We start from the raw sequence: 26,980 nt of genomic DNA, 5'->3' as shown, positions 1-26,980 counted from the left end.
GCCTAGATTTGGAGCCGGACTGCTCTCCCTGCGACCATCCTGCCAAGTGGCCTTTCCCACCCTCCAGCACTTACACCCTCCCTCCAGAACGAAGCCACTTATTTAGTGTGACAAGGAAGTTTTATTCCAACAGCTCATATGGAGTAAAGTAACAGTGCAGAAGTCGGTATAAGATGTGTTATGGGCAGGATCCAAGGGCTGTCACTACGTAGTCTCTGGTTCTTTTGCTCATTTTAAGCAAGCACAGTCATCTGACCTCTTCAGGGGCTCTCTCCATGCCACCGCACTGGACAGAGGTGTTCGAGACAACGACCCCGCCTCCCCTCCCCCCGGCCAGTGGCCTGAGAAAATGAAGAGGTGCGACAGACTCATTCAGGCAGTCCCGGGAGGGAATCCGCCGCGGCACTACGCGGTCCAGTCCGCAGTCCGCAGATCCCGGACGCTTGCTGCTCTCTGGCGGCCGGAGCCGGGAGCCTGGGGACCCAGGAGTCGCTCCAAGCACCCAAGGGCACCAGCAAGTGACCGAAAGGCTGGAGAAGGGCGGGAGGAAGGGGGACTCAGCTAAGGGGAAAAGAGGCGGGGGCCCGGGAGGGGGAGAGGGAGGCGGCGGGGAACGGACCGCGAGAAGGGCGGGCGTGGGCACCCGCGGCGAGGCGGGGGTGGCAGCCGCGGGGCCGGAGCGCGCGTCAGCCCTGCACACCCTGCGGGACCCCCAAACGCCGGCTTGCCAGGAGCGCATAGCCCCTTCCCCCGGCGAGTGTGTCGTCTCCTCCCTCCCCCGCGCCGGCCGCCCCCTCCTCCTTCCCGGCGCTGCCCCTCCTCCGTCCCGCCCCCCGCGCCCAGTTGCGAGCGCCGCAGCGGCCGCCGCCGCCTGCACCGCCCGGGCTGGGAGCCGCCGCTTCGCCCGCTCGCCTGGGCGCGCTCGGAGAGCGGCGCCCGTCGCCCGCCCGGCTCTTCAGTGCGATTCAACGCCGGCCCGGGGAGCCCCGGTCGCCGCCGCCGCCGCCGCCGCCTCGCTCGGCTCGCGGGTAGCACAGCTTCGCATCACGGGAACTTGAGCAGGACCCCGACGGGACCGGCGCACGGGGCTCTACCGGAGCCCCGCGGCTATGCCCAGTGCCCCCCTCCCTGACGGTCGCTCGTCCTGCGCCCGGGCCCGGCCCCCGACGGCCGCGCGTTGAGATGACTTTTCGCGATCTACTCAGCGTCAGTTTCGAGGGACCCCGCCCGGACAGCAGCGCCGCGGGCTCGGGCGCGGGCGGCGGCGGGGGCGGCGCGGGCGGCTCGGCCGCCTCGGAGAGCCCGGCGGTGGGCAGCGTGCCGGGAGCCGCGGGCGGCGGCGGCGGCGGCGGCGTGGTGGGCGCGGGCGGTGGCGAGGACAATCGGAGCTCCGCCGGGGAGCCTGGGGCCGCGGGCGCGGGCGGCGAGGTGAACGGCACGGCGGCCGTCGGGGGTCTGGTGGTGAGCGCGCAGGGCGTGGGCGTGGGCGTCTTCCTGGCTGCCTTCATCCTCATGGCCGTGGCGGGCAACCTGCTTGTCATCCTCTCCGTGGCCTGCAACCGCCACCTGCAGACAGTCACCAACTATTTCATTGTGAACCTGGCCGTGGCCGACCTGCTGCTGAGCACCACGGTGCTGCCCTTCTCGGCCACCATGGAGGTTCTGGGCTTCTGGGCCTTCGGCCGGGCCTTCTGCGACGTGTGGGCCGCCGTGGACGTGCTGTGCTGCACGGCCTCCATCCTCAGCCTCTGCACCATCTCGGTGGACCGCTACGTGGGCGTGCGCCACTCCCTCAAGTACCCCGCCATCATGACCGAGCGCAAAGCGGCGGCCATCCTGGCGCTGCTCTGGGCCGTAGCCCTGGTGGTGTCCGTGGGGCCGCTTCTGGGCTGGAAGGAGCCCGTGCCCCCCGATGAGCGCTTCTGCAGCATCACCGAGGAGGCAGGCTACGCTGTCTTCTCCTCCGTGTGTTCCTTCTACCTGCCCATGGCCGTCATCGTGGTCATGTACTGCCGTGTGTACGTGGTAGCGCGCAGCACCACGCGCAGCCTCGAGGCGGGAGTTAAGCGTGAGCGCGGCAAAGCCTCGGAGGTGGTGCTACGCATCCATTGTCGCGGCGCCACCTCGGGCGCAGACGGGGCACACGGGGGTATGCGCAGCACCAAGGGCCACACTTTCCGTAGTTCGCTGTCTGTGCGTCTGCTCAAGTTCTCCCGCGAGAAGAAGGCAGCCAAGACACTGGCCATCGTCGTCGGCGTCTTTGTGCTCTGCTGGTTCCCCTTCTTCTTCGTCCTGCCGCTAGGTGAGTGACCGTCTCCCACAAGCCCCTTCCCTTCCTCCCTGAGCCTGTGGCTGTGTCTTCCTGGCACCCAGGCTTGGATGGTCCTGCCAGGTGACTAAGTTCACCACATGGAAGGCAGACTTAGCAACCTCCCTGGTCTCTTAGGCTGGTGCACGCGCCGCTTTGTGGGGAACAAACGGGAGGCTCCTCGTGTTTGCAGGGTCTATTTTATAGGCTTGTAACTTTCTTGGCCTTCTCCCTCTTTTCATTGCCATTACAAAGCCCCAGGCTTATTTTTCACTTCTGATCCCCCTAAATATAAAGGTCTGTGGAAATCTGTGGAGGTATTTGTGCACAGTATGTGGTCAGGGGTATGTGTGCCTCTACATATTAAGCATCACCATCACCCTGCCCCCGGATGTACATGCCAACCCCCAGAGGCGGTACACAGGGTGGACCTACGTTCATTCATGAGCAGCAAACACTGACCAACATGAACATAAGCAGGCACCAGAAGCCACCTGCTTTCTCCCAGCACTCATTCAGTTTGGAAACTGGCCGCAGTCGGATACCCTCCCCAGCTGGGCCCTCACTTCTGCAATCTCCTCTTGGAGCGAAGGTGAGAGTGCTACATTAGGGTGAGAAGGAAAGGGAAAAGGGAAAACTAAGTGTAAAGTTAATATTGTTCATCGCCATTTTTTGAATTTACTGAGCCCTTGAGCACTTCCAAAGGACTCTCCTGTTTCTTCCACAAGGGTCCCTGCAGTTCTGAGAGGTAGGCAGCTGTTCTCAAGGGCTTCCTCCCACACCTGAGGTCCCTGCTGGAAGCGTTGAGGCTGGTCAGCACAGGAAGGAGAAGGGGAACAGCATTTCTGAGGATGCATTTGCCTGAGTCACTCCCCCAATGGCTGCAACCTCAGCAGGCCCAAGCCAGGACCTTCCCTGCCTTTCCCAGGCCCATCCTTCCACACTCTGCAGCTGAGTCGGAAAAGGGACAATGGCTTCCCTCCTATTCCCCTGCAGTCTCTCTCCACATAGCAGCCAGATTGACCTTTATACATTGTAGAGTGTCACGCTCTACAAAAACCCCTCAATGCTTTCCCACTGCCCCGGGAATAAAATCTAAACTCTCCACTATGGCCTGTGAGAGGGTGACCTTCAGATTTATTATTGGCCAAACCAAAATGAGACACTAGGAATATTTATGCTAGAACCACCATGAACCAGGACAGTGTGGGCAAACCCAGATGTGGTCCCGCTCCTGTAAGGGAGGCCCTGAATGACGGGCTATCTCCCCTCCAGCCCCATTGCTTGGCAGCTCTGCCTTTTGCTCACTTCATACTCTGGCCCCTCTGACCTTCCAGTTCCTTGTCCACACCCAGTGCTCATGTCCTTGCATTTGCTCTTCTCTCTGTCCTGCCCTCTTCAGCCCCTCATGGCTAACTCTCCATTGTTTAGGTCTTGGTATAAATGTCCTCTCTTCAGAGAGGCCTTCCCAGATGCCTCATCCTCAGTGTGTCTTTCTCTGCATTTTCTTCCTCAGGACACAGATTCTCTTCCTTTACTAGCTCCTTAGCTACAATAGTATCTTGGTTTGGTGTCTGAATTCCCCCCACTGGCCCAGAGACTCTGCGAGGGCAGGGCTGTGGTGGATGTGTAGTCACTGAATCCACAGCCCCCAGCACAGTACCTGGCATATGAGGAGCAATAGAGCACAGCAACAAGGACCACAGTCTCTGGCGCCAGGTAGCCTGGGTTTGATTCCCAGCTCCACCCTCTACTAACTGTGTAACTTCTGGCAAATCTCAGAACCCCTCTGTGTCTGTGTTTCCTCATCTATGATACACAAACGATGGTGATGGTTATAATGCTGACCTATTATAAGGATGTGGTGAGACATCAGTGAGATATTATGTGTGACCTTAACTGTGGCATGTGGTGAGTGCTGCGTGAGCTGTTGCTTTTGCAGTAAATGCTCAATATGAGATAAGGAATGCATAAATCACCAACTTGAAAAGCACCCAACCAAAGGTTGTTGGGGTAGGGAGAGGAATAGAGGGAGAAGAGGGAAAAATAGAGGGTGTAGGGGGAAGGAAGAAGGCAGGCAGGAGAAAGTCATTGTGCCCCCCCTTTAGAAACGCACCCACCCAATATTTAGAAGCCCCCAAGCCCACCACCGAGGCTCCTTGCCCTGCCAGCCGACCCTTGCTCCAGCCTTGCTCGGCACTGCCCTGTCCCAGATGCCCTCATTCCCTCCTCCCCGCCCCGCCCCTTGATTCACACCAGCTACTGTAGGGAATGATCAGCCTGTGTGTAGAATCCCACCTCCCTGTTATGGCCTTTTTACTTCTTTTAAAATTTCTAGTTACAGAATAATGGACAGATAAGGAGAAAATAATATAGCAAGTGCCCTTGTAATGGCAATCACCCTTGTTGAACAGATGCGCACATTTTGCCATATTTGCCTCGGATCCCTTCCTCTCTCTCTCTTTTCAAAGAAATACAACACAGCCACAACTAAGTCCTCTCCTCCTGTCCTTTCTTCTTTTGCTCCCCACTACCAGAGGTAAATCTGGTGTTTATCACTCCCATACATATGTTTATACTCTTACCGAAAACATGTATATCCATGATAATATAAAAGTATTGTGTTGTGTGTCTTTAGGATTTATGTAAATAGCACCATGACTTGTGTACCATTCTTCAGTTTGCCTTTTTACCCAACGTTATATCGCTGAGATTTATCCATACTGGTTCTAGCAGCAGTATAGTATTCTACTTGAAGTAGAATACTATACCATTTCCACAGTATGTTGTTCCACAGTACGTTGATGCAGCCTCCTGCTGAGTGTCAGGAGCAGCAGGAGGCGCCAGGGCCTGGGTGGGGGGAGGGGGGGTGTCTAATTTGTCAGTTAACAATCAACACTGCGAAAGGGTACTGTTTTCTGAGGTCTAGATCATATGTCCCCCCTTTCCAGGAAGTCATCCCTAAATTTCCATGGCCTTTGCCCCTGGCTGGCGCACAGTGCTCTTTCTCAATCCCTCCATCTCTGCTGCTCCTTGCACCAGGCAAGGGGACCCCGGATGGAGGCTGGAGGGAGGTATCCTTATCTCCTTCTTCCTACCGGTCTATGCTGTGCCCAGACTCCCAGGGCACTTCCCCAAGCCCCAGCACAATGCCCAGGGCCACTGGTGGAGCTGAATTAAGTGGAATCTGGCAACAGTGAGCAAACAGGACAGAGTTCAAGCAGAAAAACAGAATATTCCAATCATCATGATGTGGTCTGGAGCGCAGGCCAGCAGAGAGAACAGGAGGACAGAGCCTGAGGTGGGGGTGGCAGTGGCCTGAGGACTGTGCAGGAGAAAGAGAGACCCAAGAGGTCCTGACACCACCCCCCAGCACTGGGCCCAGGGTTGGGAGAAGGAAGGAAAGTACCTTTGAAAGAACAGGAAACATTCTAAGCAAAAGATTTTAGGAGAGAACATGGCATACAGAGGGCTGGCATATGGTGGGAGGTGAAGGGCATGTGGAACTTAGATAAGGAGGCCAAGGATGGGAATGGCTGCAGAAGCAGGAGTGTGGAGTAGTTTCCCAGAGAGAGGATGGAGGGACAAAGAGAAGAAAGGAGCAGGGGATGGAGCCCTGGGGGGTTTCCAGTTTGAAGGAATCAGAAGGGGACAGAGAAGGGAGCAGCCAGAAATGGCATCTCTCTGCTTCCAGGACCTAGTCCCCATGCCAGGTGTGAGGAGCAGCAGAGATGGAGGGTTTGTGAAACAGCATTGGGTGCCAGCAAGGGCCATACATCATGGAAGTGAAGGCACCCAGTAGGGGCTACCCAGGGGTTGTCGAGCAGGCCCAGAATGGCCCTTACCCACACCTCCACACACAAAACTAAGTGGAAGCTGCAGCCACAGCTACAGCAGTGACATAGCCAGTGAATGGCCCCAAGTGCCCAGAGGGCATTGAGAATCTGAGGAAGGAACCCAGGGTCCCAGAGGGACCTTGGCACAGGGGGCCCTGGACTGCCATCTATAAACCTGAAGTGCTGTGGGTCAGGCCAGAGTAGCAACAGAAAGAGACAAAGATTGAGTGTTCTGAACCACGGGGACTCTGGGGGCCCAGGTCAATGGCCAAAAGAGAATGGGACACAGACACCAGGCACCTAAAATCCTGAGAGGCCTGAAGAGGGGCTGAGGTCATCCCCCACACCTCTAACTGCCCTCTTTTCCCCACGAGGAGCAACTGCAGGGCATGTGGCAGGCAGGCAGAGGGTCAGCTCAATGAACTTGAGACATCACTTGTCCTACCCTGAGATTCCAGATAGCAAACTCAGGGAAGGCAGCATCTGCCTTTCCAGGGCACCTGGGGAGCTGCATGAGGACATGAGAAGCAGCGCTTGCCCCCTTGAGAGGGGACCCACCTGCCTGGCATTTTGTGCTGATGGTCCAGCTGTGCTGTCTGCTCTGTGCTTGTTGACCAAACATCCGTTTGCCCAGAACTGTCCTGACTTTGCCTCTTGACCTGAGTGATTACTAGTGCCCTTTTTACTCTCAAAGATATTTTAGTCTGGATGACAGACTAAATGGTCACTAATCCTTGGGGCCTTTGAAGGAGGGGCTCTTGGCAGCCCTGCCCATGACAAATATGTACCCCTGCCCTCACTCCAGCAAGCTGTAGCAGGACTGGGTGCCTGGGGAAATCACAGGACATTATGTAAAGATCCTTCCTTACAAGGCTCCTTTAGCTCGATGTCTAGAGGAGCCCAACTTACAGAGTAGTACAGGGAGGGACAACAGTTAGGGCCTTCTGCCTACATGGAAACTCTAGAGAAAGGGAATATGGCCCAGATGGGGCCATCTTGAAATGCACTTGATTAAAGTCTCTGCCCTAGACACTTAGAGCAAGGGCCCCCTCACACCCAGAGGTCTGGGCCAGCCTTTTGGTATAGAAATACCAGTCGCCTGCCCCCTATGGACAAGATGGGGGCAGAGAGGCTGGGGAAACCTTGCCCCAGGCAAGCACCCATCTGCAAAAGAACTCCTTTCCTCTCCCAAGAGCCTCCAGAGGCCATGTCTCCTTGATGTTCCCATAGCAGCAGCACCTCACTGAGTCTGGCTTTGGCCTGCCCAGCAAGTGCCCCCCAGGCATGCCCAGAAGTGGACCCGTCCACTGAGACCTACACACACATACACACACACACAGTCCCACCCATTATCCCTAGCAACCACAGGCAGACCCTTCGGCTTTGACTCTCAGCTCTCTTTTGTTAGACAGGTCACCTAGGCTTCACTGGCCTCCTAGTCATCCTCTGAATGAGTTGGTTACACAAAGCAGCCTCAGAGGCTCAGAGTCCACGTGCCCTTCCCGGATATACCTCCAGGTACATAAGCTGCCAGGAGGCTCTGATATCGCAAGTCCCAGGACACGCTGGACATGTGTGAGCCATACTTGGCCCTCCCTCCCGTACTGTCAGCCTATACCCTGTGATATTGCTGCCTCCCTGACCACCCCAGATGTAGTTAGGTGCTTCCTTAAGCACCCCAAACACTCATCAATATTCTTATGCATACCATTAAGTGTGAGAGCAGAGGAAACTGTACATATGTAGACGTAGAGGAGTGGAGGTATTTGTGGGTTGCCCTTTGGTTTGGGAGACCTGGAATGTATAGTCTATGAGAAGAGGGGTCACAAGATGAGGCAAGATGTCATCAACCGAATGGATAAATAAATCATGGTGTATTCATTGACTGGACTACAATACAGCTAGGAAAAAACAAGCTTGATACCCACAGTAAGGTGCATGAGTTTCATAGATGCTATTCCAGGCAACATAAGCCAGATTTGAAATTAGATGCTTACACACTGTATGATTCGATGTATATGAAGTTTAAAAACAGGCAAAACTAAACAATAGTGATAAAAATGAGGATGGTGATTAGGTGTGCAAGTGTATGGGTGGGTGGGTGGTGAGTGATAGTAACTAAAAGAGAGTGCAAAGAAACCTTCTGAAGAGCTAGGAATGCCCCATGTTTTGATCAGGGCAGTGACTGCATTGGTGTATTCATATGTAAAGTCATCAGTCTGCACTCTTAAACTATATGCACTTTATAAACTTGACTGTCAGTATCTTATGTCTTAATGAAGAGAGAGAAAGCAGGAGGCAGGAGAAGCCTGTGAGCCATGCTGAGGAGTTGGTGTCCAGATTGGAAAGTACCCTGGCAGCTGGTGTGTGCATCTCAGAGTGTTGGCCAAGTGCCAAAGGACCCATCTCCACAGGCTCCTGAGGTCATGTAGGGGCCTCGTGAGGGGGTCTACAGATGCAGGGAAAGAGACAGGGTGCTTCAGGTCTTCAATAATAGTAGTTCTGTCCCCTGGCCCAAAAGCTTGAAGAAGGGGCTGGCATTATGTCCCCTATCTGTGCCTTTGTGGCACCTGGCACATAGTAGGTGCTCAGTCAATGTGCACAGAGGGAGTAAGTGGCGGAACCCATGGCCTCTTCACATCCTGCCATGCCAAGGGTCTGGGTGGCAAAACACAGCTCTCTTATTTTTATTATTGTGATAAGAACACTTAACCTGAGAGCTACCTTATTACCAAATTTTTAAGTGTACAATACCATTTTGTCATTATGCAATGTGGTATAGCAGATCTCTAGAACTTCTTCCTTTGGTTTAAATGAAACTTTATGCCTTTGATTAGCACCTCCCCACTTCCCCCTCCCCTCAGCCCCTCTTAGAGTCTAGGAGTTTGACCACAGGCATACCTCATTTTGTTGCACTTCGCTTTATTTGTGCTTCACAGATTTGCATTTTTTTACAGTTTGAAGGCAAGACCCTCCACCAGCAAAAAGATCATGACTTGCTTTCTTGTGATACTGCTTTATTGCAGTGGTCTGGAACCAAATCTGCAAAATCTCGGAGGTATGCTTATATTTTAGATACCTCATATAAGTGGAATCATGCAATCTCTAAAAAAATTTTAGAACTAACAGCTAACATTTATCGAGTGATTACCATGAACATTAAATGAGCTAGGGTTGGGATTTTTTTTTTTTATCGTGGGTAGTATCAAACACATACGTAAGTCGATAGAGCAGTACGATGACCCCTGGGTACCTGTGACCCAGCTTCAATAAGCATCAATCTAAGGCCACTCTTGGTTCATCCCAATCCCCGTCTACTTTTCCATTACTGTGGATTATTTTGAAGAAAACCCAGACATCGTATCAGTTCATCTGTAAATTCTTCAATATGTATTTCTAAAAGATAAGAACTTTTTAAAAAAATAACCACGATTCATTATAATGCATAAAAATAATTGTTTAATATCATCAACTATCTACCTAGTCTTCAAAAGTTGCTTACTGCCTCTTAAATTTTTAGTTTGTTTGACTCAGGATCCAAAAAAGGTGCATACATTGCATGTGGTTGATTTGCCTCCCAGGTCTCTTTGATAAGATTCCCCTCCCCCTACCTTTTCCCTTTCAATTTATTTGGGGAAGAAATTAGATCGTTTGTCCCAAGGAGTGGCCCACAGCCTGGAGTTTGCATCTCCATAGTGCTATGTTATATGTCCCTCCGTTCTCTATACTTTCTGTAAACTGGCTTAATCAGATTCAGGTTCAGTGTTTTGGGCAAGAATTCTCTTTCGTGATATTAAGATTTGTCAGGGGTTAGAGTGCCATCAGTTCGATCCATCCATCGTAAAATGTCCCGTCAACCTTTCACCTACTGGTATTAGCAGCCATTAACCATGGCCTGGACTCATTATGTCACTGGGACTTAAAGTGTGATATGCAAATTCTGTCATTCCTTCTACATTTGTTTGCTAAAATTCTAAAAAGAATTCATCATTAGCTGTTTGGTTACTTGAAATAGAGTCTGTATGAGAAGAGCAGAAGAGCTACTCAGTGCTCCCCTATATCAGAAGAGTCAATTCTCTAACATTCTCTACAAAGAGGGCCGTAGATTTTTGTAGTACCATGACAAAGTAATTTTTAAATTTGTCGCATATTACAAACTTCACTGTTTTGGAGTTGGCCATTAGTTGCCCTTTTAAGTTGGCTCCTGAGACTTTTGGCACAACCCAGAGTCTTGACCACTTTCTCACTTTCTGGTCTGATGAGACATTTCAGGCTCAGCGTGTTTTTTTTTTGTTTTTTTTGTTTTTTGTTTTTTTTTTGGCCTGGACCTGGCACCAGTCATTTCTCTAAAGAGCCCTGGCCTCTTTGTAGTAAAAAATGATCATTTGAAGACCACATCTCAGCTCTTAGCAAATCATTGATACTGGTTGGTCACCAACTCATAAGAGCTAGAAAATACTTTTTTTTTTTTCATAAGAAAAATATACCACTGATGGGGGTGGACTTCAGTCCTTGGGCACAGATCCCTCATCCCCTGAGGGTCTTGTCCTCTGCCCAGACCCTGCTATATGTTAGTCTCAAATGACCAACGAACTGTTTTCATCACTCTGAATCATTCATGAAAGACCTGAGTATTGGGGTCACATGCTTTCTTCTCCACTCTCATCCCTACCCTGGTCATCAGTGTGACTCCACTGTACTGAGGTGACCCGTGCAGAGACCCTGGCCTGAAGACTACAGTGACTTCCCACTTATCCTTTCCTCCCAGGACCATGACCTGGCCCTCATGCCTACCTTGATCTAACTCTTCCCAAATCCTCAGTGAATCTCTGCCACCTGAGTCCATCTGCTCATTGGCTCCCATGACACCTGCTCATTGACCCCAACCTTGACCAACCCTTCACCTCCCTGCCCTCACCTTGCCCTCTGGTCAGTTAGGCCTCCCTTCCTAGCTACTACCATGATCTATCACTTTACCCGATCTCGCCATCTTGAATTCCCTTGCCTCCACCTACTTCTATGAGCCCCAAATCCTGAATCCAACATTCATTTATGTGGAATACAGTGGTGTACTGGTAAATGTTTAATAGTTGGCTAATGTATAGCACCTGCCCATTTCCATTGGTGTAATTATTTCCACTGTGATCAACTTCAAGCTACCAAAGAGACGTCAATCTGCTTGCAAAGTTCCTGAAATTTTAACAATCAGCTCTTGTAAGCCACGGCAAACCAGTGTCTACTGAGCACTTGCTAAAGAAAAATCACATTTTCCATAGTCAAGCTTCTTCCTCCAGGAAGCCTCAGGGTGTCCCCAGAAGTCCTGCATGTGCCCCATTGGCTCTGAATCTCTCTTAACTCCTCTTGCTTTCTAAGGGATCTCACTCTATTAGTTACTGGTCAACCATCCCTGTCTTCCACTTCTCCTCTGCCCACACACACACCAAGTAGATATGTCCTGAGCTTCCTGTAAAAGTAATTCACCTTCGATCTTGTGGCCCCTTCACCCTCATTCCCTCCCCATCTTCTCACTACAATCTTTTCTCCTTTTTACCTACTTGCAAGAATATCCCTTACTACTTACCTCTTTTTTTTAAATTCAATATTACTCTTAATCCTACATTTTTAGAGCTGGAATTAGAATCCAAGTACTCTGGCTCCAGAGTCTTTGTTACCTCACACCAGGGTCAAAAGTCAGGCTGGGACCAGGCTTCAGGTCAGTTGACAGCAGTGTTTGTTTTTATTAATTTTTTTTATTTTTCGATTACAGTTCATGTGTACAACATAGTGATTAGATACTATATTACTTATGAAGTGATCCCCCCAATAATTCTAGGACCCATCTGACACCATACGTAGTCATTACAATATTATTGAATATATTCCCTATGTTATACTTTACATCCCCATGACTGTTCTGTAACTGCCAATTTGTACTTCTTAATCCCTTCACCTTTTTTATCCAGCCCCCCAACCCCTTTCCCACCGGGAACTATCAAAATGTTCTCTGTACCTGTGAGTCTGTTTCTGTTTGGTTTGTTTATTTTGTTTTTCAGATTCCACATATAAGTGGAATCATATGGTATTTGACTTTCTCTGTCTGACTAATTTCCCTTAGCACAATACCCTCTAGGTCTATCCTCCTTGTTGCAGATGGCAAGATTTCATTCTTTTTTATGGCCAAGTAATATAGCATTGTATATATGTACCACATCTTCTTTATCTATTTCTCTATTGATGGACATTTACGTTGCTTCCATATCTTGGCTATTGCAAATAATGTTGCAATGAACATAGAGATTCGTGGGCCTTTTAATTTAGTGTTTGGGTTTCTTCAGATAAATACTCAGAAGTGGAATTGCCAGGTCCGTCTTTGTCTCTTGTTATAGCCTTCATTTTAGAGTCTATTTTGTCTGATATAAGTATTGCTACTCCAGCTTTTATTTTTCAGTTTTATTTTTATGAAATATCTTTTTACATCCTTTTACTTTCAGTTTGTGTACGTCTTTTGATCTGAAGTGGGTCTCTTGTAGGTGACATATTCTTGTTCTCTTATCCATTCAGCCACCCTACGTCTTTTGATTGGAACATTTAATCCATACATTGTAAAATAATAATTGATAGATATGCAGTTATTGCCATTTTATTATTCATATTTTTATCTTTTTACCCCCTTCTTCTTAAAGTAGTTTCTTTAACATTTTTTGTAATACTAGTTTGGTGATGTGAACTCCTTTAGCTTTTTCTTGTCTGGGAAGTTCTTTATCTATCTTTCAATTCTACATGATAGCTTTGCTGGTAAAGTGATCTTGGTTGTAGGTCTTTGCTTTTCATCACTTTGAATATTTTGTGCAGTCCTTTCTGGCCTGCAGTTTCTGCCAAGGAATTAGCTAACACTCTTATGGGACCTCCCTTTAGATAACTGCTTTTCTCTTGCCACTTTTAAGATTCTCTCTTTGTTTTTAACCTTTAGCATTTTAATTATGATGCGCCTTGGTGTGGACCTTTTTGGATTCATCTTGTTTGAGAATCTCTGTGCTTCCTAGGGTTGTACATCTATTTCCTTTGCCAGGTTAGGTAAGTTTTCCATCATTATTTCTTCAAATAGGCTTTCAATTTCTTGCTCTCTCCTCTTCTGGTACCTCAATAATGCGAATGTTGGTATGCTTGATGTCCCAGAGGGCTCTTAAGTTATCTTCATTTTTTTTAATTCTTTTTTCTTTTTGCCATTCTGATTGAATGTTTTCTGCTACCTTATCTTGGAAATCACTGATTTGAACATCTGCTTCATCGGATCTGCTGTCGATTCCCTGTAATATAGTCTTCATTTCAGTTATTGTGTTCTTAATTTCTGACTGGTTCTTTTTATGTTTTTTGTTTCCATTTTTATGTTTCCTATCTCTTTGTCGAAGTTCTCACTGAAATCACTGAACACCCTTACAACCAATGTTTCGAACTCTGCATCCGGTAGATTACTTATCTCCATTTTGTTAGTTCTCTTTATGGAGCTTTGTTCTGTTCTTTCATTTGGGACATGTTTCTTTGTCTTCTCCTTTTGGCTGACTTCCTGTGTTTGTTTCTATGTATTAAGTAAAGCTGCTGCGTCTCCTAGTCTTAGTAGAGTAGCCTTATGTAGTAGGTGACCTGTGGAGCCCAGCGGCACAGACTCTCTGATCCAGAGCCAGGTGCTCCAAGTGTGTCCTTTGTGCATGTGCCCTCCTGTTGTAGTATACATTTGATTGCTATTGGCACATCAATGGGCAGAACTGACCCTCAGGCTGAATGGTTGTGAGCACTGGCCATGACTACAGTGGAGGATCTGTTGTTCAGGGGCTGACCCTATGGAGCAGGATTTGCTTTAGCAGGGCCCTGGCACCTGCTGAGTCAACTCTTTGGGTGAGTCATCTGTGGAGGTGATTGGGTGGTGCTCAGGTGTGGTCTGAAGCCACTGGCTGTGTTGGTTCTGGGGCCTCTCAGGAGGGGCTCTGGTGCAGGCCAAGGTCATCTTCCACTTGGAATGAGCTACAAAGTGATCTGCAGATGGTTGCCACATGTGCTGGGCTTGGGGGTGCCTGGAAAGGCTGCGCTGAGAACCAAGGCCACACGTCACTAGTGCCAGGCTTGGGATCACTTAGCAAGAGGCCAGATGCTGCTGGTTTGGGGTTTCCTAACCTTTGAGGGATTTTAGGAAAGTCCACAGTATGAGCTAACACAAGACTTTTGTATGTAAAAAAACACTGGAAGCAGCTTGGAATGGGGCAGTGTCTCACGGAATCACGAGGGCAGAATGGTGTTAGCCAGGTCGCCAGGTAGATAGACTCAAGTGTGGTGCCTGCTTGCAGGATAGGTGAGGGGAGGGTTCAATAAAGAAATAATGGCTTCTGCCAGCACTTCTGTCTGGAAGAAAGTTGCCCCTCCAGTCCTCATCCTGAAGCCAGACAATTCAGCTCCTCCCTGTATGTCCCTGGTGCTTTTCGAGCTGCTCCTCCAGCACTGGAGCTCAGGGCTAGTGAGTTCATCAGCGGGTAAGTCCATGCACAGGCGCTCTGAGATAAATGCCTGGGACTCTGGCAGTCCTCCGTGTCACCCAGATGGAATCCCCCTCAGCCACAATCCCTCTGGTTTTTACAGCCAGAAGTTATGGGGCTTCTTTTCCCAGCACTGGTGGTCCACGCTGGGAACCCCAGTGTAGGCTGGGACCCCTTGCTCTTCAGAGAGGACCTCCACAGCTGAGATAGCTATCCTGATTTTTAACTGCCACACTCGGACATGGGACCAACCTATTCCACACCTCCGCCTCTTTAACCAATCTTGATGTGACTTTTTCTATATATCTTTAGTTATAAGACTTCTGTTCAGCTAGACTTCAGGCAGTTCTCAATGATGGTTGTTCTGTAATTTAGTCGTAATTTCGATATGGTTGTGGGAGGAAGCAAGTACAGCAATTACCTACCATCTCGACCAGAAGTCAGCAGCCATGTTTTAAGCTTTAAATTTTCACTAGACCCCTCAGCCCCTGCACTCATCCTCCAGGCTCAGATTCATGTTCTCTTATGTCCCAGATCCTGGCCACAATGGGGTCTTGAGCATTGCTATGGGACAGGGTCATTTCCTGTGTGATCCAGTTCTCTCACAGACACCAGAAGACCCCCAGAACCGTTGAACCCACCCCCCAAGGAAAAGTCTCTGAGTTTCTGAGCCCATCTCTGGCCCCACATGAACCCTGCCTCACCCTGCTTCGTGAGCTCTACAACCACCAAAAACGGTCTCCTATGAGTGCTAAAGGATTTGCCTGCCCTTACTTTGTGGGTGGCAACCCAGGAGGACAGGGTCCTGGGCCCCTAAGAGCTGGCATTGGGGTCTCATAGGCAATGACTGGCAGCTCAGTGCTGAGACTCCCGGATAGAGTGACCACTGTCTAGGGACCTTCTCTCCTCTGGCTTAAGCACTGATATGCTCAGACCTGTGAGCCATTTGTCAGTGCAGCCCCAGAGCTAAGAGGCTCCAGCTTGGATCAGGGCCCAGTTTGGCTGAGCACAAGGACCATTTGGCAGGGACTTCAGCCTTGGGCACTCAAAGTTTGGGGTGTGGCCGCACCAAGGCCGCAAATCAGGAAATAATGAATTAATAAATGAGTAGAAAGAAGGGAAAGAAGGAAAGTGAAAAAAGAAAGAAAAGAGAAGGAGAGGAAAAAGAATTGAAGGGAAATGGGTAGAGCCCAGTATAGAACTTGGAACAGGTCTGTGATTCATCTCCCTGCCAGGCAGCTTCTGTGGCTCTAGAAGCTGCACCTCACCCCCCACTAGTGATGGAGCGGGTGGGTAAAGGGGAAGACTAGGGTGCAGCCTGATATTTTCATGGTTGACTGCAAGTTATGAGCAAGGCTGGCTGTGAATTCTGACATCCTGCCAAGGAAAAACAAGTTCCCTTCTGTTGAGGCCCAAAATGTACTATTAATCACACAGTCTGCCCCTTGGCTCCAGAGCTGTCACTCCTCAACAAGGCTTGGTCACATTAGTCACTGCCAGTCTTAACCGGCATCTAAGCAGCAACTCCAGGCCTGGCCATTCCTGTTCCTTAGGAAAGGGGACCTCACAGCTGCTGCCTGAGTTTCCCCAACAATGTGTAGGCCAGACTGACCCAAAGTAGAGAGTGGGCTCACCCGCTGATACAGGATCTGGGGATATTGGCCTTCCCAGACATTAGGTTACACTCCTGACAGAGATGCCCCAATTTAGGAAATAGGGGAGGGCAGGTGGGAGTGAGCTTGATGGAGATGCACATAAGGAACAAGGTCAAGGAGCAGAGGGAAGCAAGCAAGAGTTGTATGTGCAGCCACCTCCTTCCAGTACCCTTACTGCCTCTCTTCATCGGCAAGTAAATTCGGCCACCCTCTGACCCACTCCAGCCTGCCCTTCAAGTGGGGAGAAGTGGACACGATATGAACATTTGTTCCCTGCCTTTCCTGGCAGTGGGCAGAAGAGTTGACACAATGACCAAGGCATAACCCATAGATTGTAGGTTGGGGACTGACCAAAATGCTCGAAGACACATCCACACAAAGAGTGACTTGAGTCAGGTCCCTGGATGCAGAGCCTGAGATGGGAGTTCTCTCTTGTGGGCTGAAGAAGGTTCTCAGGAGGCACCTTCATGGGAGTGAAGGAAGGGGCTGGGGCTGGGGCAGGGAAAGAGCTAGCCTGGGATGTTGTCTAAAAGTCTGGCCTCAGCCTGGCCCCACAGGGGGCCCTGGAGCAAGATGAGCCGCTCAGAATTACGCCACCTCGAGGCAAGGTGCATAGCCTTTTCCATCCCCAGGTCAGTCTCACTGGCTGTGAGCTGCCCCTTGATGAGGAGGTGTCATCTCCCAGTTAAAACAGCTCCCATTGGCCAAAGGCAGTTCTCTAGAGAAAAGGTAACTATAAACCTTAGCAGCCAACACTCACAGCAGCTGGGGCTGGGAGCACCTGGGGCTGGGGGCACCTGGGCCTGCAAGGCACCTGAGCAGGGCCCAACGGCGTTGACTTTGAATCTTGGAGGTGACTTTTGAGCAAAGATTTGAAGGAGGGGAAGGAGATGGCCCAGCAGCTCTGGGGCTTTTCCCAGAAGGTGGGGTCTATTTGACACTCTCTCCTGAGACACAGGTTCCACAAGCAGTCAATAGCCTGGCCCTTCTGAATGTTCTGGATGGACATGCATGCACAGGAGCCAAACCCAATATGGCAGGCCCCACAGGGCACCCTTGAGGCCATACAGAAGGTCAACGAATGCCACCTAGCCTGACAGAGGCATAATAAAGAGGTGCTCAAGGCACACGCCCCGTAAAAAACTACCACCTCCCCAGATACCCAGGGGAGTGGGGTTAATCACAGAAACATCCCTGGAGAAAGTGGTTCTAGACCTGAGTCTGAAGAAACAAGGAGAGAAGAGGAGGAGCACCCTCTAGGCCAGCATGTGAAAGCCCAGGAATGGGAATGAGCATGCACGTGCTGCTTGTGGGGCAGCTACTGGAGGAAAGCAATTGTCTGTGGTTCCTGACCCCCTGGGATCCCTGGAAGATCAGGGAAAGCTCTGTTGCTATGTTTACATTATGTTACAGGAAAACCAAGTACTGAAGGCTAGACTGACTCAAGTTCAAATCTTGACCCCACCATTTGCTCTCTGGAGAAAACTAGAATCTTTCTGCAAATTGGGATGCCAGTGCTGTGAGAATTAAATGAGATGTCCATACAGGGCCCAGCCTGGAGACTAGTAGGTACTGAACACTTGGAAAGCATTAGCTCCCATTTCCTTCCTTCCTACTTTAGAGGCCACCTGCCCAAACACCATTTATTCATTCATTCCACAAATATTTTACAGTCCCTGCTCTGGGTTAGCCACTTGCATTATAGGTTGTGATGAAAAGAACAATGAATCGCCTTTTTGCCTTCAAGAAACCTAGAGTTTACTAGAGTAGAAAGAGTAATCATAAATTTTATTAAAGTAGAGGCGCTCACGAAAGGGTGCCCAGACTCGGTGGGGGAGGGTGCCTGACCGGAGGCTGCAGGGCTGGGCGGGAGGAAACGGAAAGCATCGTGGGAGTGGTAGGGGCCAAGCAGGGCAGCAGATGGAGCCCAGCCCCTGAGGGAAGCCCTGCTTGTGGCTTCGTGAGGGAGGCACAACAAACACAGCACTGGCTCCTAAAAAGCCTTAAATGCAGCACGAGATAGTCCGGGCTTATCCCTCGGAGCCACTGGAAGCCACTCGTGGTTTTCAGAGGGGAAAGGAGAGAAACCAGTTTTTTAGTAAAAGCTTCCAACAGGCTGTGTGCAGAGTGGAGAGGAAAGGGGCCCACTGGGGACTGTCACCGCCACGTGAACAAAGTGAGATGCCGCACTCAGCAAAGGCTTCAGGAATGAGGTGAAGTGGAGGCGGGGGGAGACCCTCCTGGAGAGAAGGTCAAATGCACTGGGTGTGGTGACCAGTCAGACATGTAGGTGGAGAAAAAGGACTCATTCAGCAGACTCAGCAGGTGCCTACTGTATGCTCAGTGGGCTCATGTGGTCTTCTGGGCAGTGAGAGGGCAGTGCCAAGCAAAACAAACACAAGTCCTGCCCCGTGGGCAGGGAGAAAGATGATGGGCACAGGGAAGAATAACTCAAAGAGTATGGGAGAAAGTGATGAGTGCTGTGAAAAATAGTAGAGCCAGCTGAGGGGAATGAGGAACACGGGGTGAGAGAACATTGCAATTTTAAGTGGGAAGTCAGGGAGACGTCCTTTCGATTACCAGATTCTTCTTATTAGGGCACTCCTCCCTTTAGCAGTGGGGTCGTGAGGAAGAAGCCGCAAAGGGAACCCAAGAGAGTGATGCCCTGAAAGCCACAGTGAGGTGACAGGTGTCCACAGGTTGGGGGCCCAAGTGAAGTGCTGCTCTATGGGGCAAAGCTGTGGAGTGAGAAGCCGATAGGGAAGAGGAGACGGCAGCTGTGGATGGAAAGGGTGGAGAGAATGAGGGCAAGCACGTGGGTGACGGATGGCTCCAGAGCCACGACACAAACAGGGACGCTGGCCCAGGGTGGGAGGAGAGACTCCTATCTTACCAAGCAAGAAGAGAGGTGAAGAAGGTTTGAGCGGGTCCCTAACTTCTTTGGCTTCTGTTTTCTCCGTGAAACAGGAAATGAGGTCAGCTGCTCTGGAAAAGATGAAGGGGAGACTGCAAGGCTTGTGGAGAGGAGTCAGGGCTCAAAGGAGCCGGTGCAGGAATACTAGGGAGTGGGCCGAGGATGGACGGTGAGGTTGCTGGAAACACAGGACACTGAGCTGAGGTCAGGGACTGGAAGCATGTTCAGGGAGTGGGTGGACCCGGATGGAGAAGTACAACCCAAATCCAGTAGGACGTGGGTGTGGGAGGATTGAGAATGGCTGAGGTGTGGGCGAGTAGGAGTCTCAGCTAAGCTGAGAAGGAGGAAAACAGAAGGAGATGACGGGAGAGAACCAAGGGGCTGGCAGAAGGTCAAAGTACAGATGAGAGAGGACAGGAGGCTGCAGTCTCCATGGAAATGGGTTCTACGTAAAGAAATGAAATACTCAGGCATATGTTTTAAAAGGATCCCCCAGCTACTGTGTGGAGAACAGGGTTTGAGGGCACAAGTACAGGAGCAGGAGCCCACTTGGAAGGGCGCTGTAGGTAGATGATGATGGTAGCCGGGACCAGGTAGTAACAGGGGTGGGTACAAAGTGAGGAGATTCTGGGACTTGGCAGTGATGGGATGCAGGATGTGATAGAGAGCCGTCAGAATGTATTGAGCACCTACAATGTGCCAAGTGTGATGTGAGGAGCTTACCATTTAAGGAGAAGATAGACAAGAAACCAAGAGTCACCTGCAGTGTTCTTGGCACGTAGAAGTGAGTAGATGTGCTGGCAGAGAGGAGGGAGTACAACTAACACTGCTGGGTCAGGAGGGGGCGGTACGAAGAAGGCTTCCAGGAGGAGTTGCCACTGGAGCTGGCAGTACCAGGTGGAGGCAAAGGAAGGGCATCCAGAACGATGATGTGCAAAAGCCCAAAGGCAAGACTGAGGAACCCACAGTGGCCAGGGCGCAGCGAGAAGTCAGTGTGGCCACTTAGCTGATGCACATGAAGACAGAAGCAAGACTGCAGAGAGAAGTAGGAGCCGCAGGAGAAAGGATAATGTGGGGGTGATGCTGAGCACCTGGATGGGGGGTGGGGCTGAGGGAGGGCTTTCCATGAGAGCCTCTGGTTCTGATGACAGCTGCCAAGATGAGTTAGCACAGCTGGGCAAGAAAGGATGTGGGCAATGTGGAGAGTAGGAGAGGGAGCCAGCTCAGGGCAGAAAAGGGGGTGCCAGGGACTAAGGGAGAGTGGCTTTGTCTCAGAGCCCCCAGCTGCCCATTGAGGCTTTCCTGTGTCTGTGCTACAGGGGCTGGCAAAGGTGTGTGCTGGACAGCTGGAGAGGGGAGTGGAGGCAAGACGAGCAAGGTAGCTGGTCGACGAGTAGCCATTACTCAGTGGCTGGGGGAGGAGAAAGCTGGGAATGGCTAAGAAGGAGCTTGTCCACTGACACCCCCACAGCAGGGCAGTATTGCAGGGAGTGCCCAGCAGCCAAGTGCCCATCCTCAGGGGTCTCGGGGCAGTTCCTCATCTCTATAACACACAAAAGGAGGGAAGTGCGCACTTGCAACCCCCTCCTCAGAGATCCTGCAAGAGACTGTGGGCCAGTGAAAGAATGTTGGGGGCAAGGGAGGCAGGGAGAGTGAGGCAGGGTTCAGGGAGGTGTAGTGGAAGACCGCAGTACTCTGGGAGGAGGTAGGTGTGAGGCTCAAAATTGCCATCTATGAAGGAAGTAGGAAAAGTCTCGGGAGCTGCTACTTGAAAGCTGGAGCCCAAGTCACAGACGTCTGTGTTTTCCGGGCAAGATGTCTGTGCAGTGGGCAGAGAGCATATGAAGCAAAGTTGTGACAGATGCTCTTGGTGCCTCACCCATCTCATTTAGACCTTCAGTGCACTAATGGGCTAACTGCCACCTGAGCACCTGGCTCTGTCACTTTGCCTAGGGGCTTTCTCTGCCCACCACAATCCTGCTTGTCTACTCATGCAGCAGGCAGGAGGTGTGGAAAATGAATTAATGACTTATGGGAGTGGGAGTTTAGATACCCCGCCTCCCTCACCCCAGTGGGGAAGGAGGGATAACTCTGAGGTTCCTGTTCTCCACTGTCTCACAGAGCTCCCAGGGGGGATTAAGCCCCAGACGCCCACAGTGAGGACAACTCCATTACACACCTTTTATTGGCTTCCTTCTCTTTCCTGTCTCTCTTTCCCACTCCACTACTGACATTTCATTTACCCCCAAAATTAACAACTTACATTTGAATCCTTGTCTCAGGGTCTGCTTCTGGGAGGGCCCAAAGTAAGAGAGGACGTCAGCAGGACACAGTAAGAAAATCGGGGGGCTGAAAGGCTGCTTGAATCCCAGCTCTGTTGTGTGTTAGGAATTCCCAGCTGGCAGCAGGCTTCTGAACAGTTTGGTTGAGCATAAATTAGAATATTAATGTTTACAGAAAGGCCCATGCCATATAATGTGCCATGTTGCTCACCAATCCAAATCAAAATCAGGCTGATAACAATGCGTTTTGGCTGGCTTCAGTCTTGTCGCTGAAAGCATAGTCCACTGATTTGTCATCCTGGGCTAAATATAAAAAATTGGGGCCTGAGTCAGAAAGTTATTTTCAGTACTCTGTCTTTGCAGCCATTGAGGGATGCTGTTCCGAGGGCCGCCTTCTTGAAGGCTGAGGTCAACCCTGGTGGCCCCCACATTCCAGGGACAATTGCCCAACTCCTCTCTCAGGGGATATTGTCTCCTCAACACACCGTGACTGATGTCCCAGCCTCCCCCAAATTCACCAGGTCTCAGCTTCTGTTTCTGGCCACTCTCCAGAGCTGGGAAGTGGCCCTCTCCCAGGTCTGAGGTCTCCTCTCTCAAAAGCCACAGAAATAGGGAGAGGGAGAGTAAATAGACAGCAGTATCTATTAAGAACCTGTTAAGTGTTAGACCCTGAAATGTATGCATCTTCACAAAATCCCTGCCAGAGAAATATTTTATTTCACAGAAAAGAAAAGCGAGACTTAGATGGCCAGCCAAATGACTTGTTCAGGGCTGTGTGACCAAGGTTTGAAAGGCCTGTGCCCCACGATGCTGTATGACCTTCCTCTTCCTCCACAGTGTCTCTTCACACCAGGGATTCTCTGTTTGGGGGGAGGTGGGTGATAAGTAAGGGCCCCCACATCAAAGAGGGGGCATGGTGCCTCCGCCCCCCTCAGTAGGAGACCCTACTTTTATTTCTTTTAGGGCAAGGGAAAAAAGAACATGTCCCATGATTTGCCAAGGACTCCTACCCCTGGCCTGCTTAGGCTCTTGGGTGCCTGCATCTTTTACCCACACTCCTGCCAGCTACCCTCTGCCCCTCCTGCTGCTGAGGATGAATGAGGCTGAGATGGTCTCTGCTTCCTCAATCATGCCTTTGCGTTTTGTCCAGTGCTTTGGAGACATGACTCCTTTCCAGTCCATGGTAGAGATGCCAGGGGAAAGGTTTGTGGGGAGAAGGTCTTCCTGGCACAGCTTAGACTCAGTGCTCCCCACCCCACCTGCCTGGTACTGCGCCCTTGAAGCCATCCCAGATGTCTTCCCTGACCGCTTCACTGGGGCAACCCTGCTGTCCTGCATTCTGACAGCCGTGGGCATTGTGTTTATTGAGGCTTAATTCTAGGCCCTATCCCCCTCCTGCTTAAAAATAGCCATGGCTCTTAACTGCCCGCAGAAAAAAAGCCAAACTTTTCAGCATTGAAGGCCCTTCACCATCCGTCCCAGTGAAGTTTGCTGGTATATCCTATACAACATTCCCAGGCCCCAGACGTTATTCTTCTTGCCCATCTGTCCCTTCCACTCCTAACACCCTCTGCCCCTCCTCATCCTGGCTGCCCCCTGTCTACCCTCTGAGACCCCTGGAAGCCCCCCACACCATCGCCCCACCTGTGTTCCCGTGGTGTTTGATTCACATTGCCAGCAAGGGAGCAGGACAATGGTTGATGTGAGCCCAGCACAGTGCTTGGCATGGGGTGAGCCTTGCTCAAGTCAACATTTATCAGGGGTCCTTGTCTCTTTTTGTGCTAGGGACTACTTAGGATCCCTTCTCAGAGTCACACTTGTAAATGCACAAAATAAAATACAAAGGACTACAAATGAAACCGATTTCATTGAAACCCTGGTCAAAATATTTTCAAACAAAATTCGTGATTTAGTAATAAACATGCTTCTACATTAAGGCATGAAATCACGAGGTCTACTGTTGTGTTCTAATGACAGTCATGGCCACATAGTGAGGAGCACAGACGACATTTCACAACATCTGCAGCAACCGAATGTGACAGAAAAATATCTGCAGGACTTGCTAACATTAGGTTGAACCATACGAAACTGTCAATATTGCACCAGTTTTGAGCTACAGAAACGGTGATTTCATATGATTTTGCCTAATTCTACTGTTTGTTGCCTACACTCATCATTGAGGGAAATGTTCAATTTCAGGTAGATGTGAGTAAAACTGAAGTTGACCACTTTTCCTCATCCAAGTTCATGGACCCTCTCAAATTAAATCAGGGACTCTTTGGGGAGAGATACCTTGAGAGATTCTCTAGCCGATGACTCAGCCAAGGCCCCTGGAGGGCGGGGAGGGTTGCCCCTTCGCACCCAGGGGCTGCCTGGGCCGCCTCCTCCCCGAGCATCTCACTCACGTGGGTCTCTGCTCCCCGCAGGCTCCCTGTTCCCACAGCTGAAGCCCTCTGAGGGCGTCTTCAAGGTGATCTTCTGGCTCGGCTACTTCAACAGCTGCGTGAACCCACTCATCTACCCGTGCTCCAGCCGCGAGTTCAAGCGCGCCTTCCTCCGCCTCCTACGCTGCCAGTGCCGGCGCCGCCGGCGCCGCCGCCCCCTCTGGCGCGTCTATGGCCACCACTGGCGGGCCTCGACCTGCGGCCCGCGCGCGGACTGCGGCCCCGACGCGGGCGCCGCGCCCCCGGGAGTCCCCCTGGCCCTCGCCGCGCCCTCGGCCCCAGGCACGCCCGAGGTGCAGGCTCCCGTCGCCGGCCGCCGAAAGCCGCCCAGCGCCTTCCGCGAGTGGAGGCTGCTCGGGCCGTTCCGAAGACCCACCACCCAGCTGCGTGCCAAGGTCTCCAGCCTGTCGCACAAGATCCGCGCTGGGAACCCGCAGCGCGCAGAGGCGGCGTGCGCCCTGCGCTCGGAGGTTGAGGCTGTGTCCCTAGGCGTCTCCCAGGACGTGGCCGAGGGCGCCACCTGCCAAGCCTATGAACTGTCAGACTACAGCAACCTACGAGAGACGGATATTTAAGGACCCATGAGCTGGGCTGGGGAGTGTGGTGGGGCGAGGGCGAGGACATGGGAAAGGGAGGCTGGCTTTGTTCAAGAGGCCCTTGCGGATCGGGGACCGGAAAACTGATCAGAGCGGCTGCTCTCTGGCAGCCCCGAGGAACTGAGGCGGGGTGTCGCCCTGAAGGGGTGGAGAGTTATGTGCCCCCTCCTGGACACAGAAGCCCCAAGCTCTACCTTTCCGAGGGAGGGGCTGCGGACTCCGTAGGGCCATTTGTTCCTTGCCCTTGTTTAAGAAACACTGCCCCATCCATGCCCTGGGTTAACGGCCCCAGATATGGCTAGGGAGGCCTGCTCCATTCTTGGAGAGAAGGGCCCGGAGGCCCTGCATGGCTGCCCTAATGCCTCTCTAGGAAAAAGTCATTGGGACCAGGGCTTCTCAACACAATTTCTCCTTACTGCCGGCTGGAGGAACCGTGAGGACCTGCCACCGCCACCCACAAGCTTTGGGGGCAGATTGGATGACCGTCCTACAAGCCTGTTGCATTTATTTACCCATGGGCCCATTTCCCCTACCCATGCTCCTCCACGCGCACCACATCACCTGGCCTTGGCCTCATTATGTCTTCAAGGGCCTTATGTTTACACTCTGTACATAGCTTGTTGTGCCTGTACCCATCACCTCTCGCTGGGATCTGGAGCTGTCAAATGGGGAGAGCTTTATTTGTCATTTTGAGACATATTTATTGGTAAGAGTACTTCTATTTTGTCCTAACTGTGCAAATTGTCCCTCTTTAGCTTATAACCCATAAAGAACTACTTTTTTTTTTTTCTAAATTCCTTCAAGTACTAAAGGCCCCCAACAAGAGAGATTGGATATGCATTCACCTTTCTAGTTTCAACTTAACAGCCTCTTTAACTGGCAGCTGCTGTCCTTTGGGACTTTTAGCATGACCAAAAGACTGGGGTGGAGGGGTTGATGGCTTTTAAATTTTACATAATTAATCTTGAGAAGCAAGCAGTAATCATAAGCACAAATTTTCACTTTGTCAGTCTCCCCAGATGTTTCTGCAATGCTCTGAGGGCCTCAGTGAAGAAGGCAGCCATCAGTTAATGTGGAACATTACAAGAAAAAATATACCAGCCCAAGTAGACAGATACATATGGTGAATGAGAGAACAACTACCTAGGAACCATGCTTGTTAGCTTTGAGTAAAACATCCAACATGACATATTTCCAAGAGATCGTAGGTAGGTCAGTCTTCAGCTGGACAAGATCAACCACATACATTTAACCAGCATGGGAGTGATGACTATGGACACTTGAAAGGAGAGCTGGTTAGACAATGCCCTGCCATGTCTGGAGCGGGCGTGTTCCAAAACTGGAAGAGCCGGTTGCTGGGACCAGTATTTTGAGCCAAACTTTCCATCCTGTACTGGAAAAGTAGTCTGTTTGAAAGGTCATCACAATTTCAAACCCCTCAACCCAATTTTATAAGGTAAAAAGGCAACCAGTACTGGAAAACCACACTGTGGGTCTACATCAGGTTCTGGACTTTCAGGCCTGGCATCCCCCCGAGACACGGGAAGGGCAGTTTAAGGCAGGTGCTAGGAGTATGTTGCATACCCAAAGACGGCCGCACTTTGCAGCACACTGGCCACCGTAAAGCTGAGGGCGCTGAAGGACAGCCCTCAAGGTCTTCTCACAGATGAGGGCCATCAGTGAAATGAGGGGTCAATGAAGGCACAGATCCCAATGTCAGAGAATTGAATATTGGGCTCCTGGGCAGGGGTTTGACAGCAGGGGAGGGGATCTCTCAGCAGGGTGAACGTTGGATCCCATGTGCCAGGGCAGTTGAGCTCCCAGGAAGTCAACAGTGGAAGCATGGGAGCAAGGCAGGGAGGGAGTCTTTATCAGGAGGATTTTAGACAGGGCCTCCTTGCCCCAGATAATGGCGAGTGTGGAGGCTGGCAATGCCAGCAGCTTGGCCAGTACTTCCTCTAGGCACAATGATCAATCAGCAAAACACACCTGATGACCAAGCCTCAGCACAGAGGCCTGGGCACAGAGACCCTCTGCTTGGGCACAGAGACCCTCTGCTTACAGCTCCCTCTTCCTGTACCCCCAATACCAAGTACCAAGGCTTCACGAGATGGGGGAGGACTACAGAGCCCCCAGAGAGGCGTGCCACGGGGGGGGGGGGGCATCCAGGAACTAGGTTGTATGTTGCTGAGTTGCTATCTTGGTCTCAGGACATGCCAAAAAGTCAGAGTGGCCAAGAGGAATAGAAGGAGTAGAAATAGCCCTTCTGGAGTGGGGGGCCTCTTGCAAGTGATTTTGGAGCATCTAGAAGTGCATTTACTGGGTTCTCAGGTCCCCGGGCTCCCAGCTTGGCCCACATATCTCATTAAAGACTGTCCCTGCAATGCATATAAAAAAATGTAGCTGTCGTCTCCAGGAGG

General features: G+C 51.0%; 1 protein-coding gene across 1 annotated transcript; it reads left to right on the top strand.

Moving 5' to 3' along the window:
* Positions 1–1,037: 1,037 nt before the first annotated feature.
* On the top strand, positions 1,038–26,740 carry ADRA1D (adrenoceptor alpha 1D). Its single transcript, XM_016135998.2, has 2 exons — positions 1,038–2,302; positions 23,947–26,740. Exons 1-2 carry the CDS (start codon positions 1,183–1,185, stop codon positions 24,537–24,539), a joined length of 1,713 nt encoding a protein of 570 aa, XP_015991484.2. The 5' UTR covers positions 1,038–1,182; the 3' UTR covers positions 24,540–26,740.
* Positions 26,741–26,980: the final 240 nt, after the last annotated feature.

Source organism: Rousettus aegyptiacus, unplaced genomic scaffold (genome assembly GCF_014176215.1).
Source record: "Rousettus aegyptiacus isolate mRouAeg1 unplaced genomic scaffold, mRouAeg1.p scaffold_m13_p_12, whole genome shotgun sequence".
Classification (NCBI taxonomy): domain Eukaryota; kingdom Metazoa; phylum Chordata; class Mammalia; order Chiroptera; family Pteropodidae; genus Rousettus; species Rousettus aegyptiacus.
This window is presented reverse-complemented; position numbering and strand designations above follow the sequence as displayed.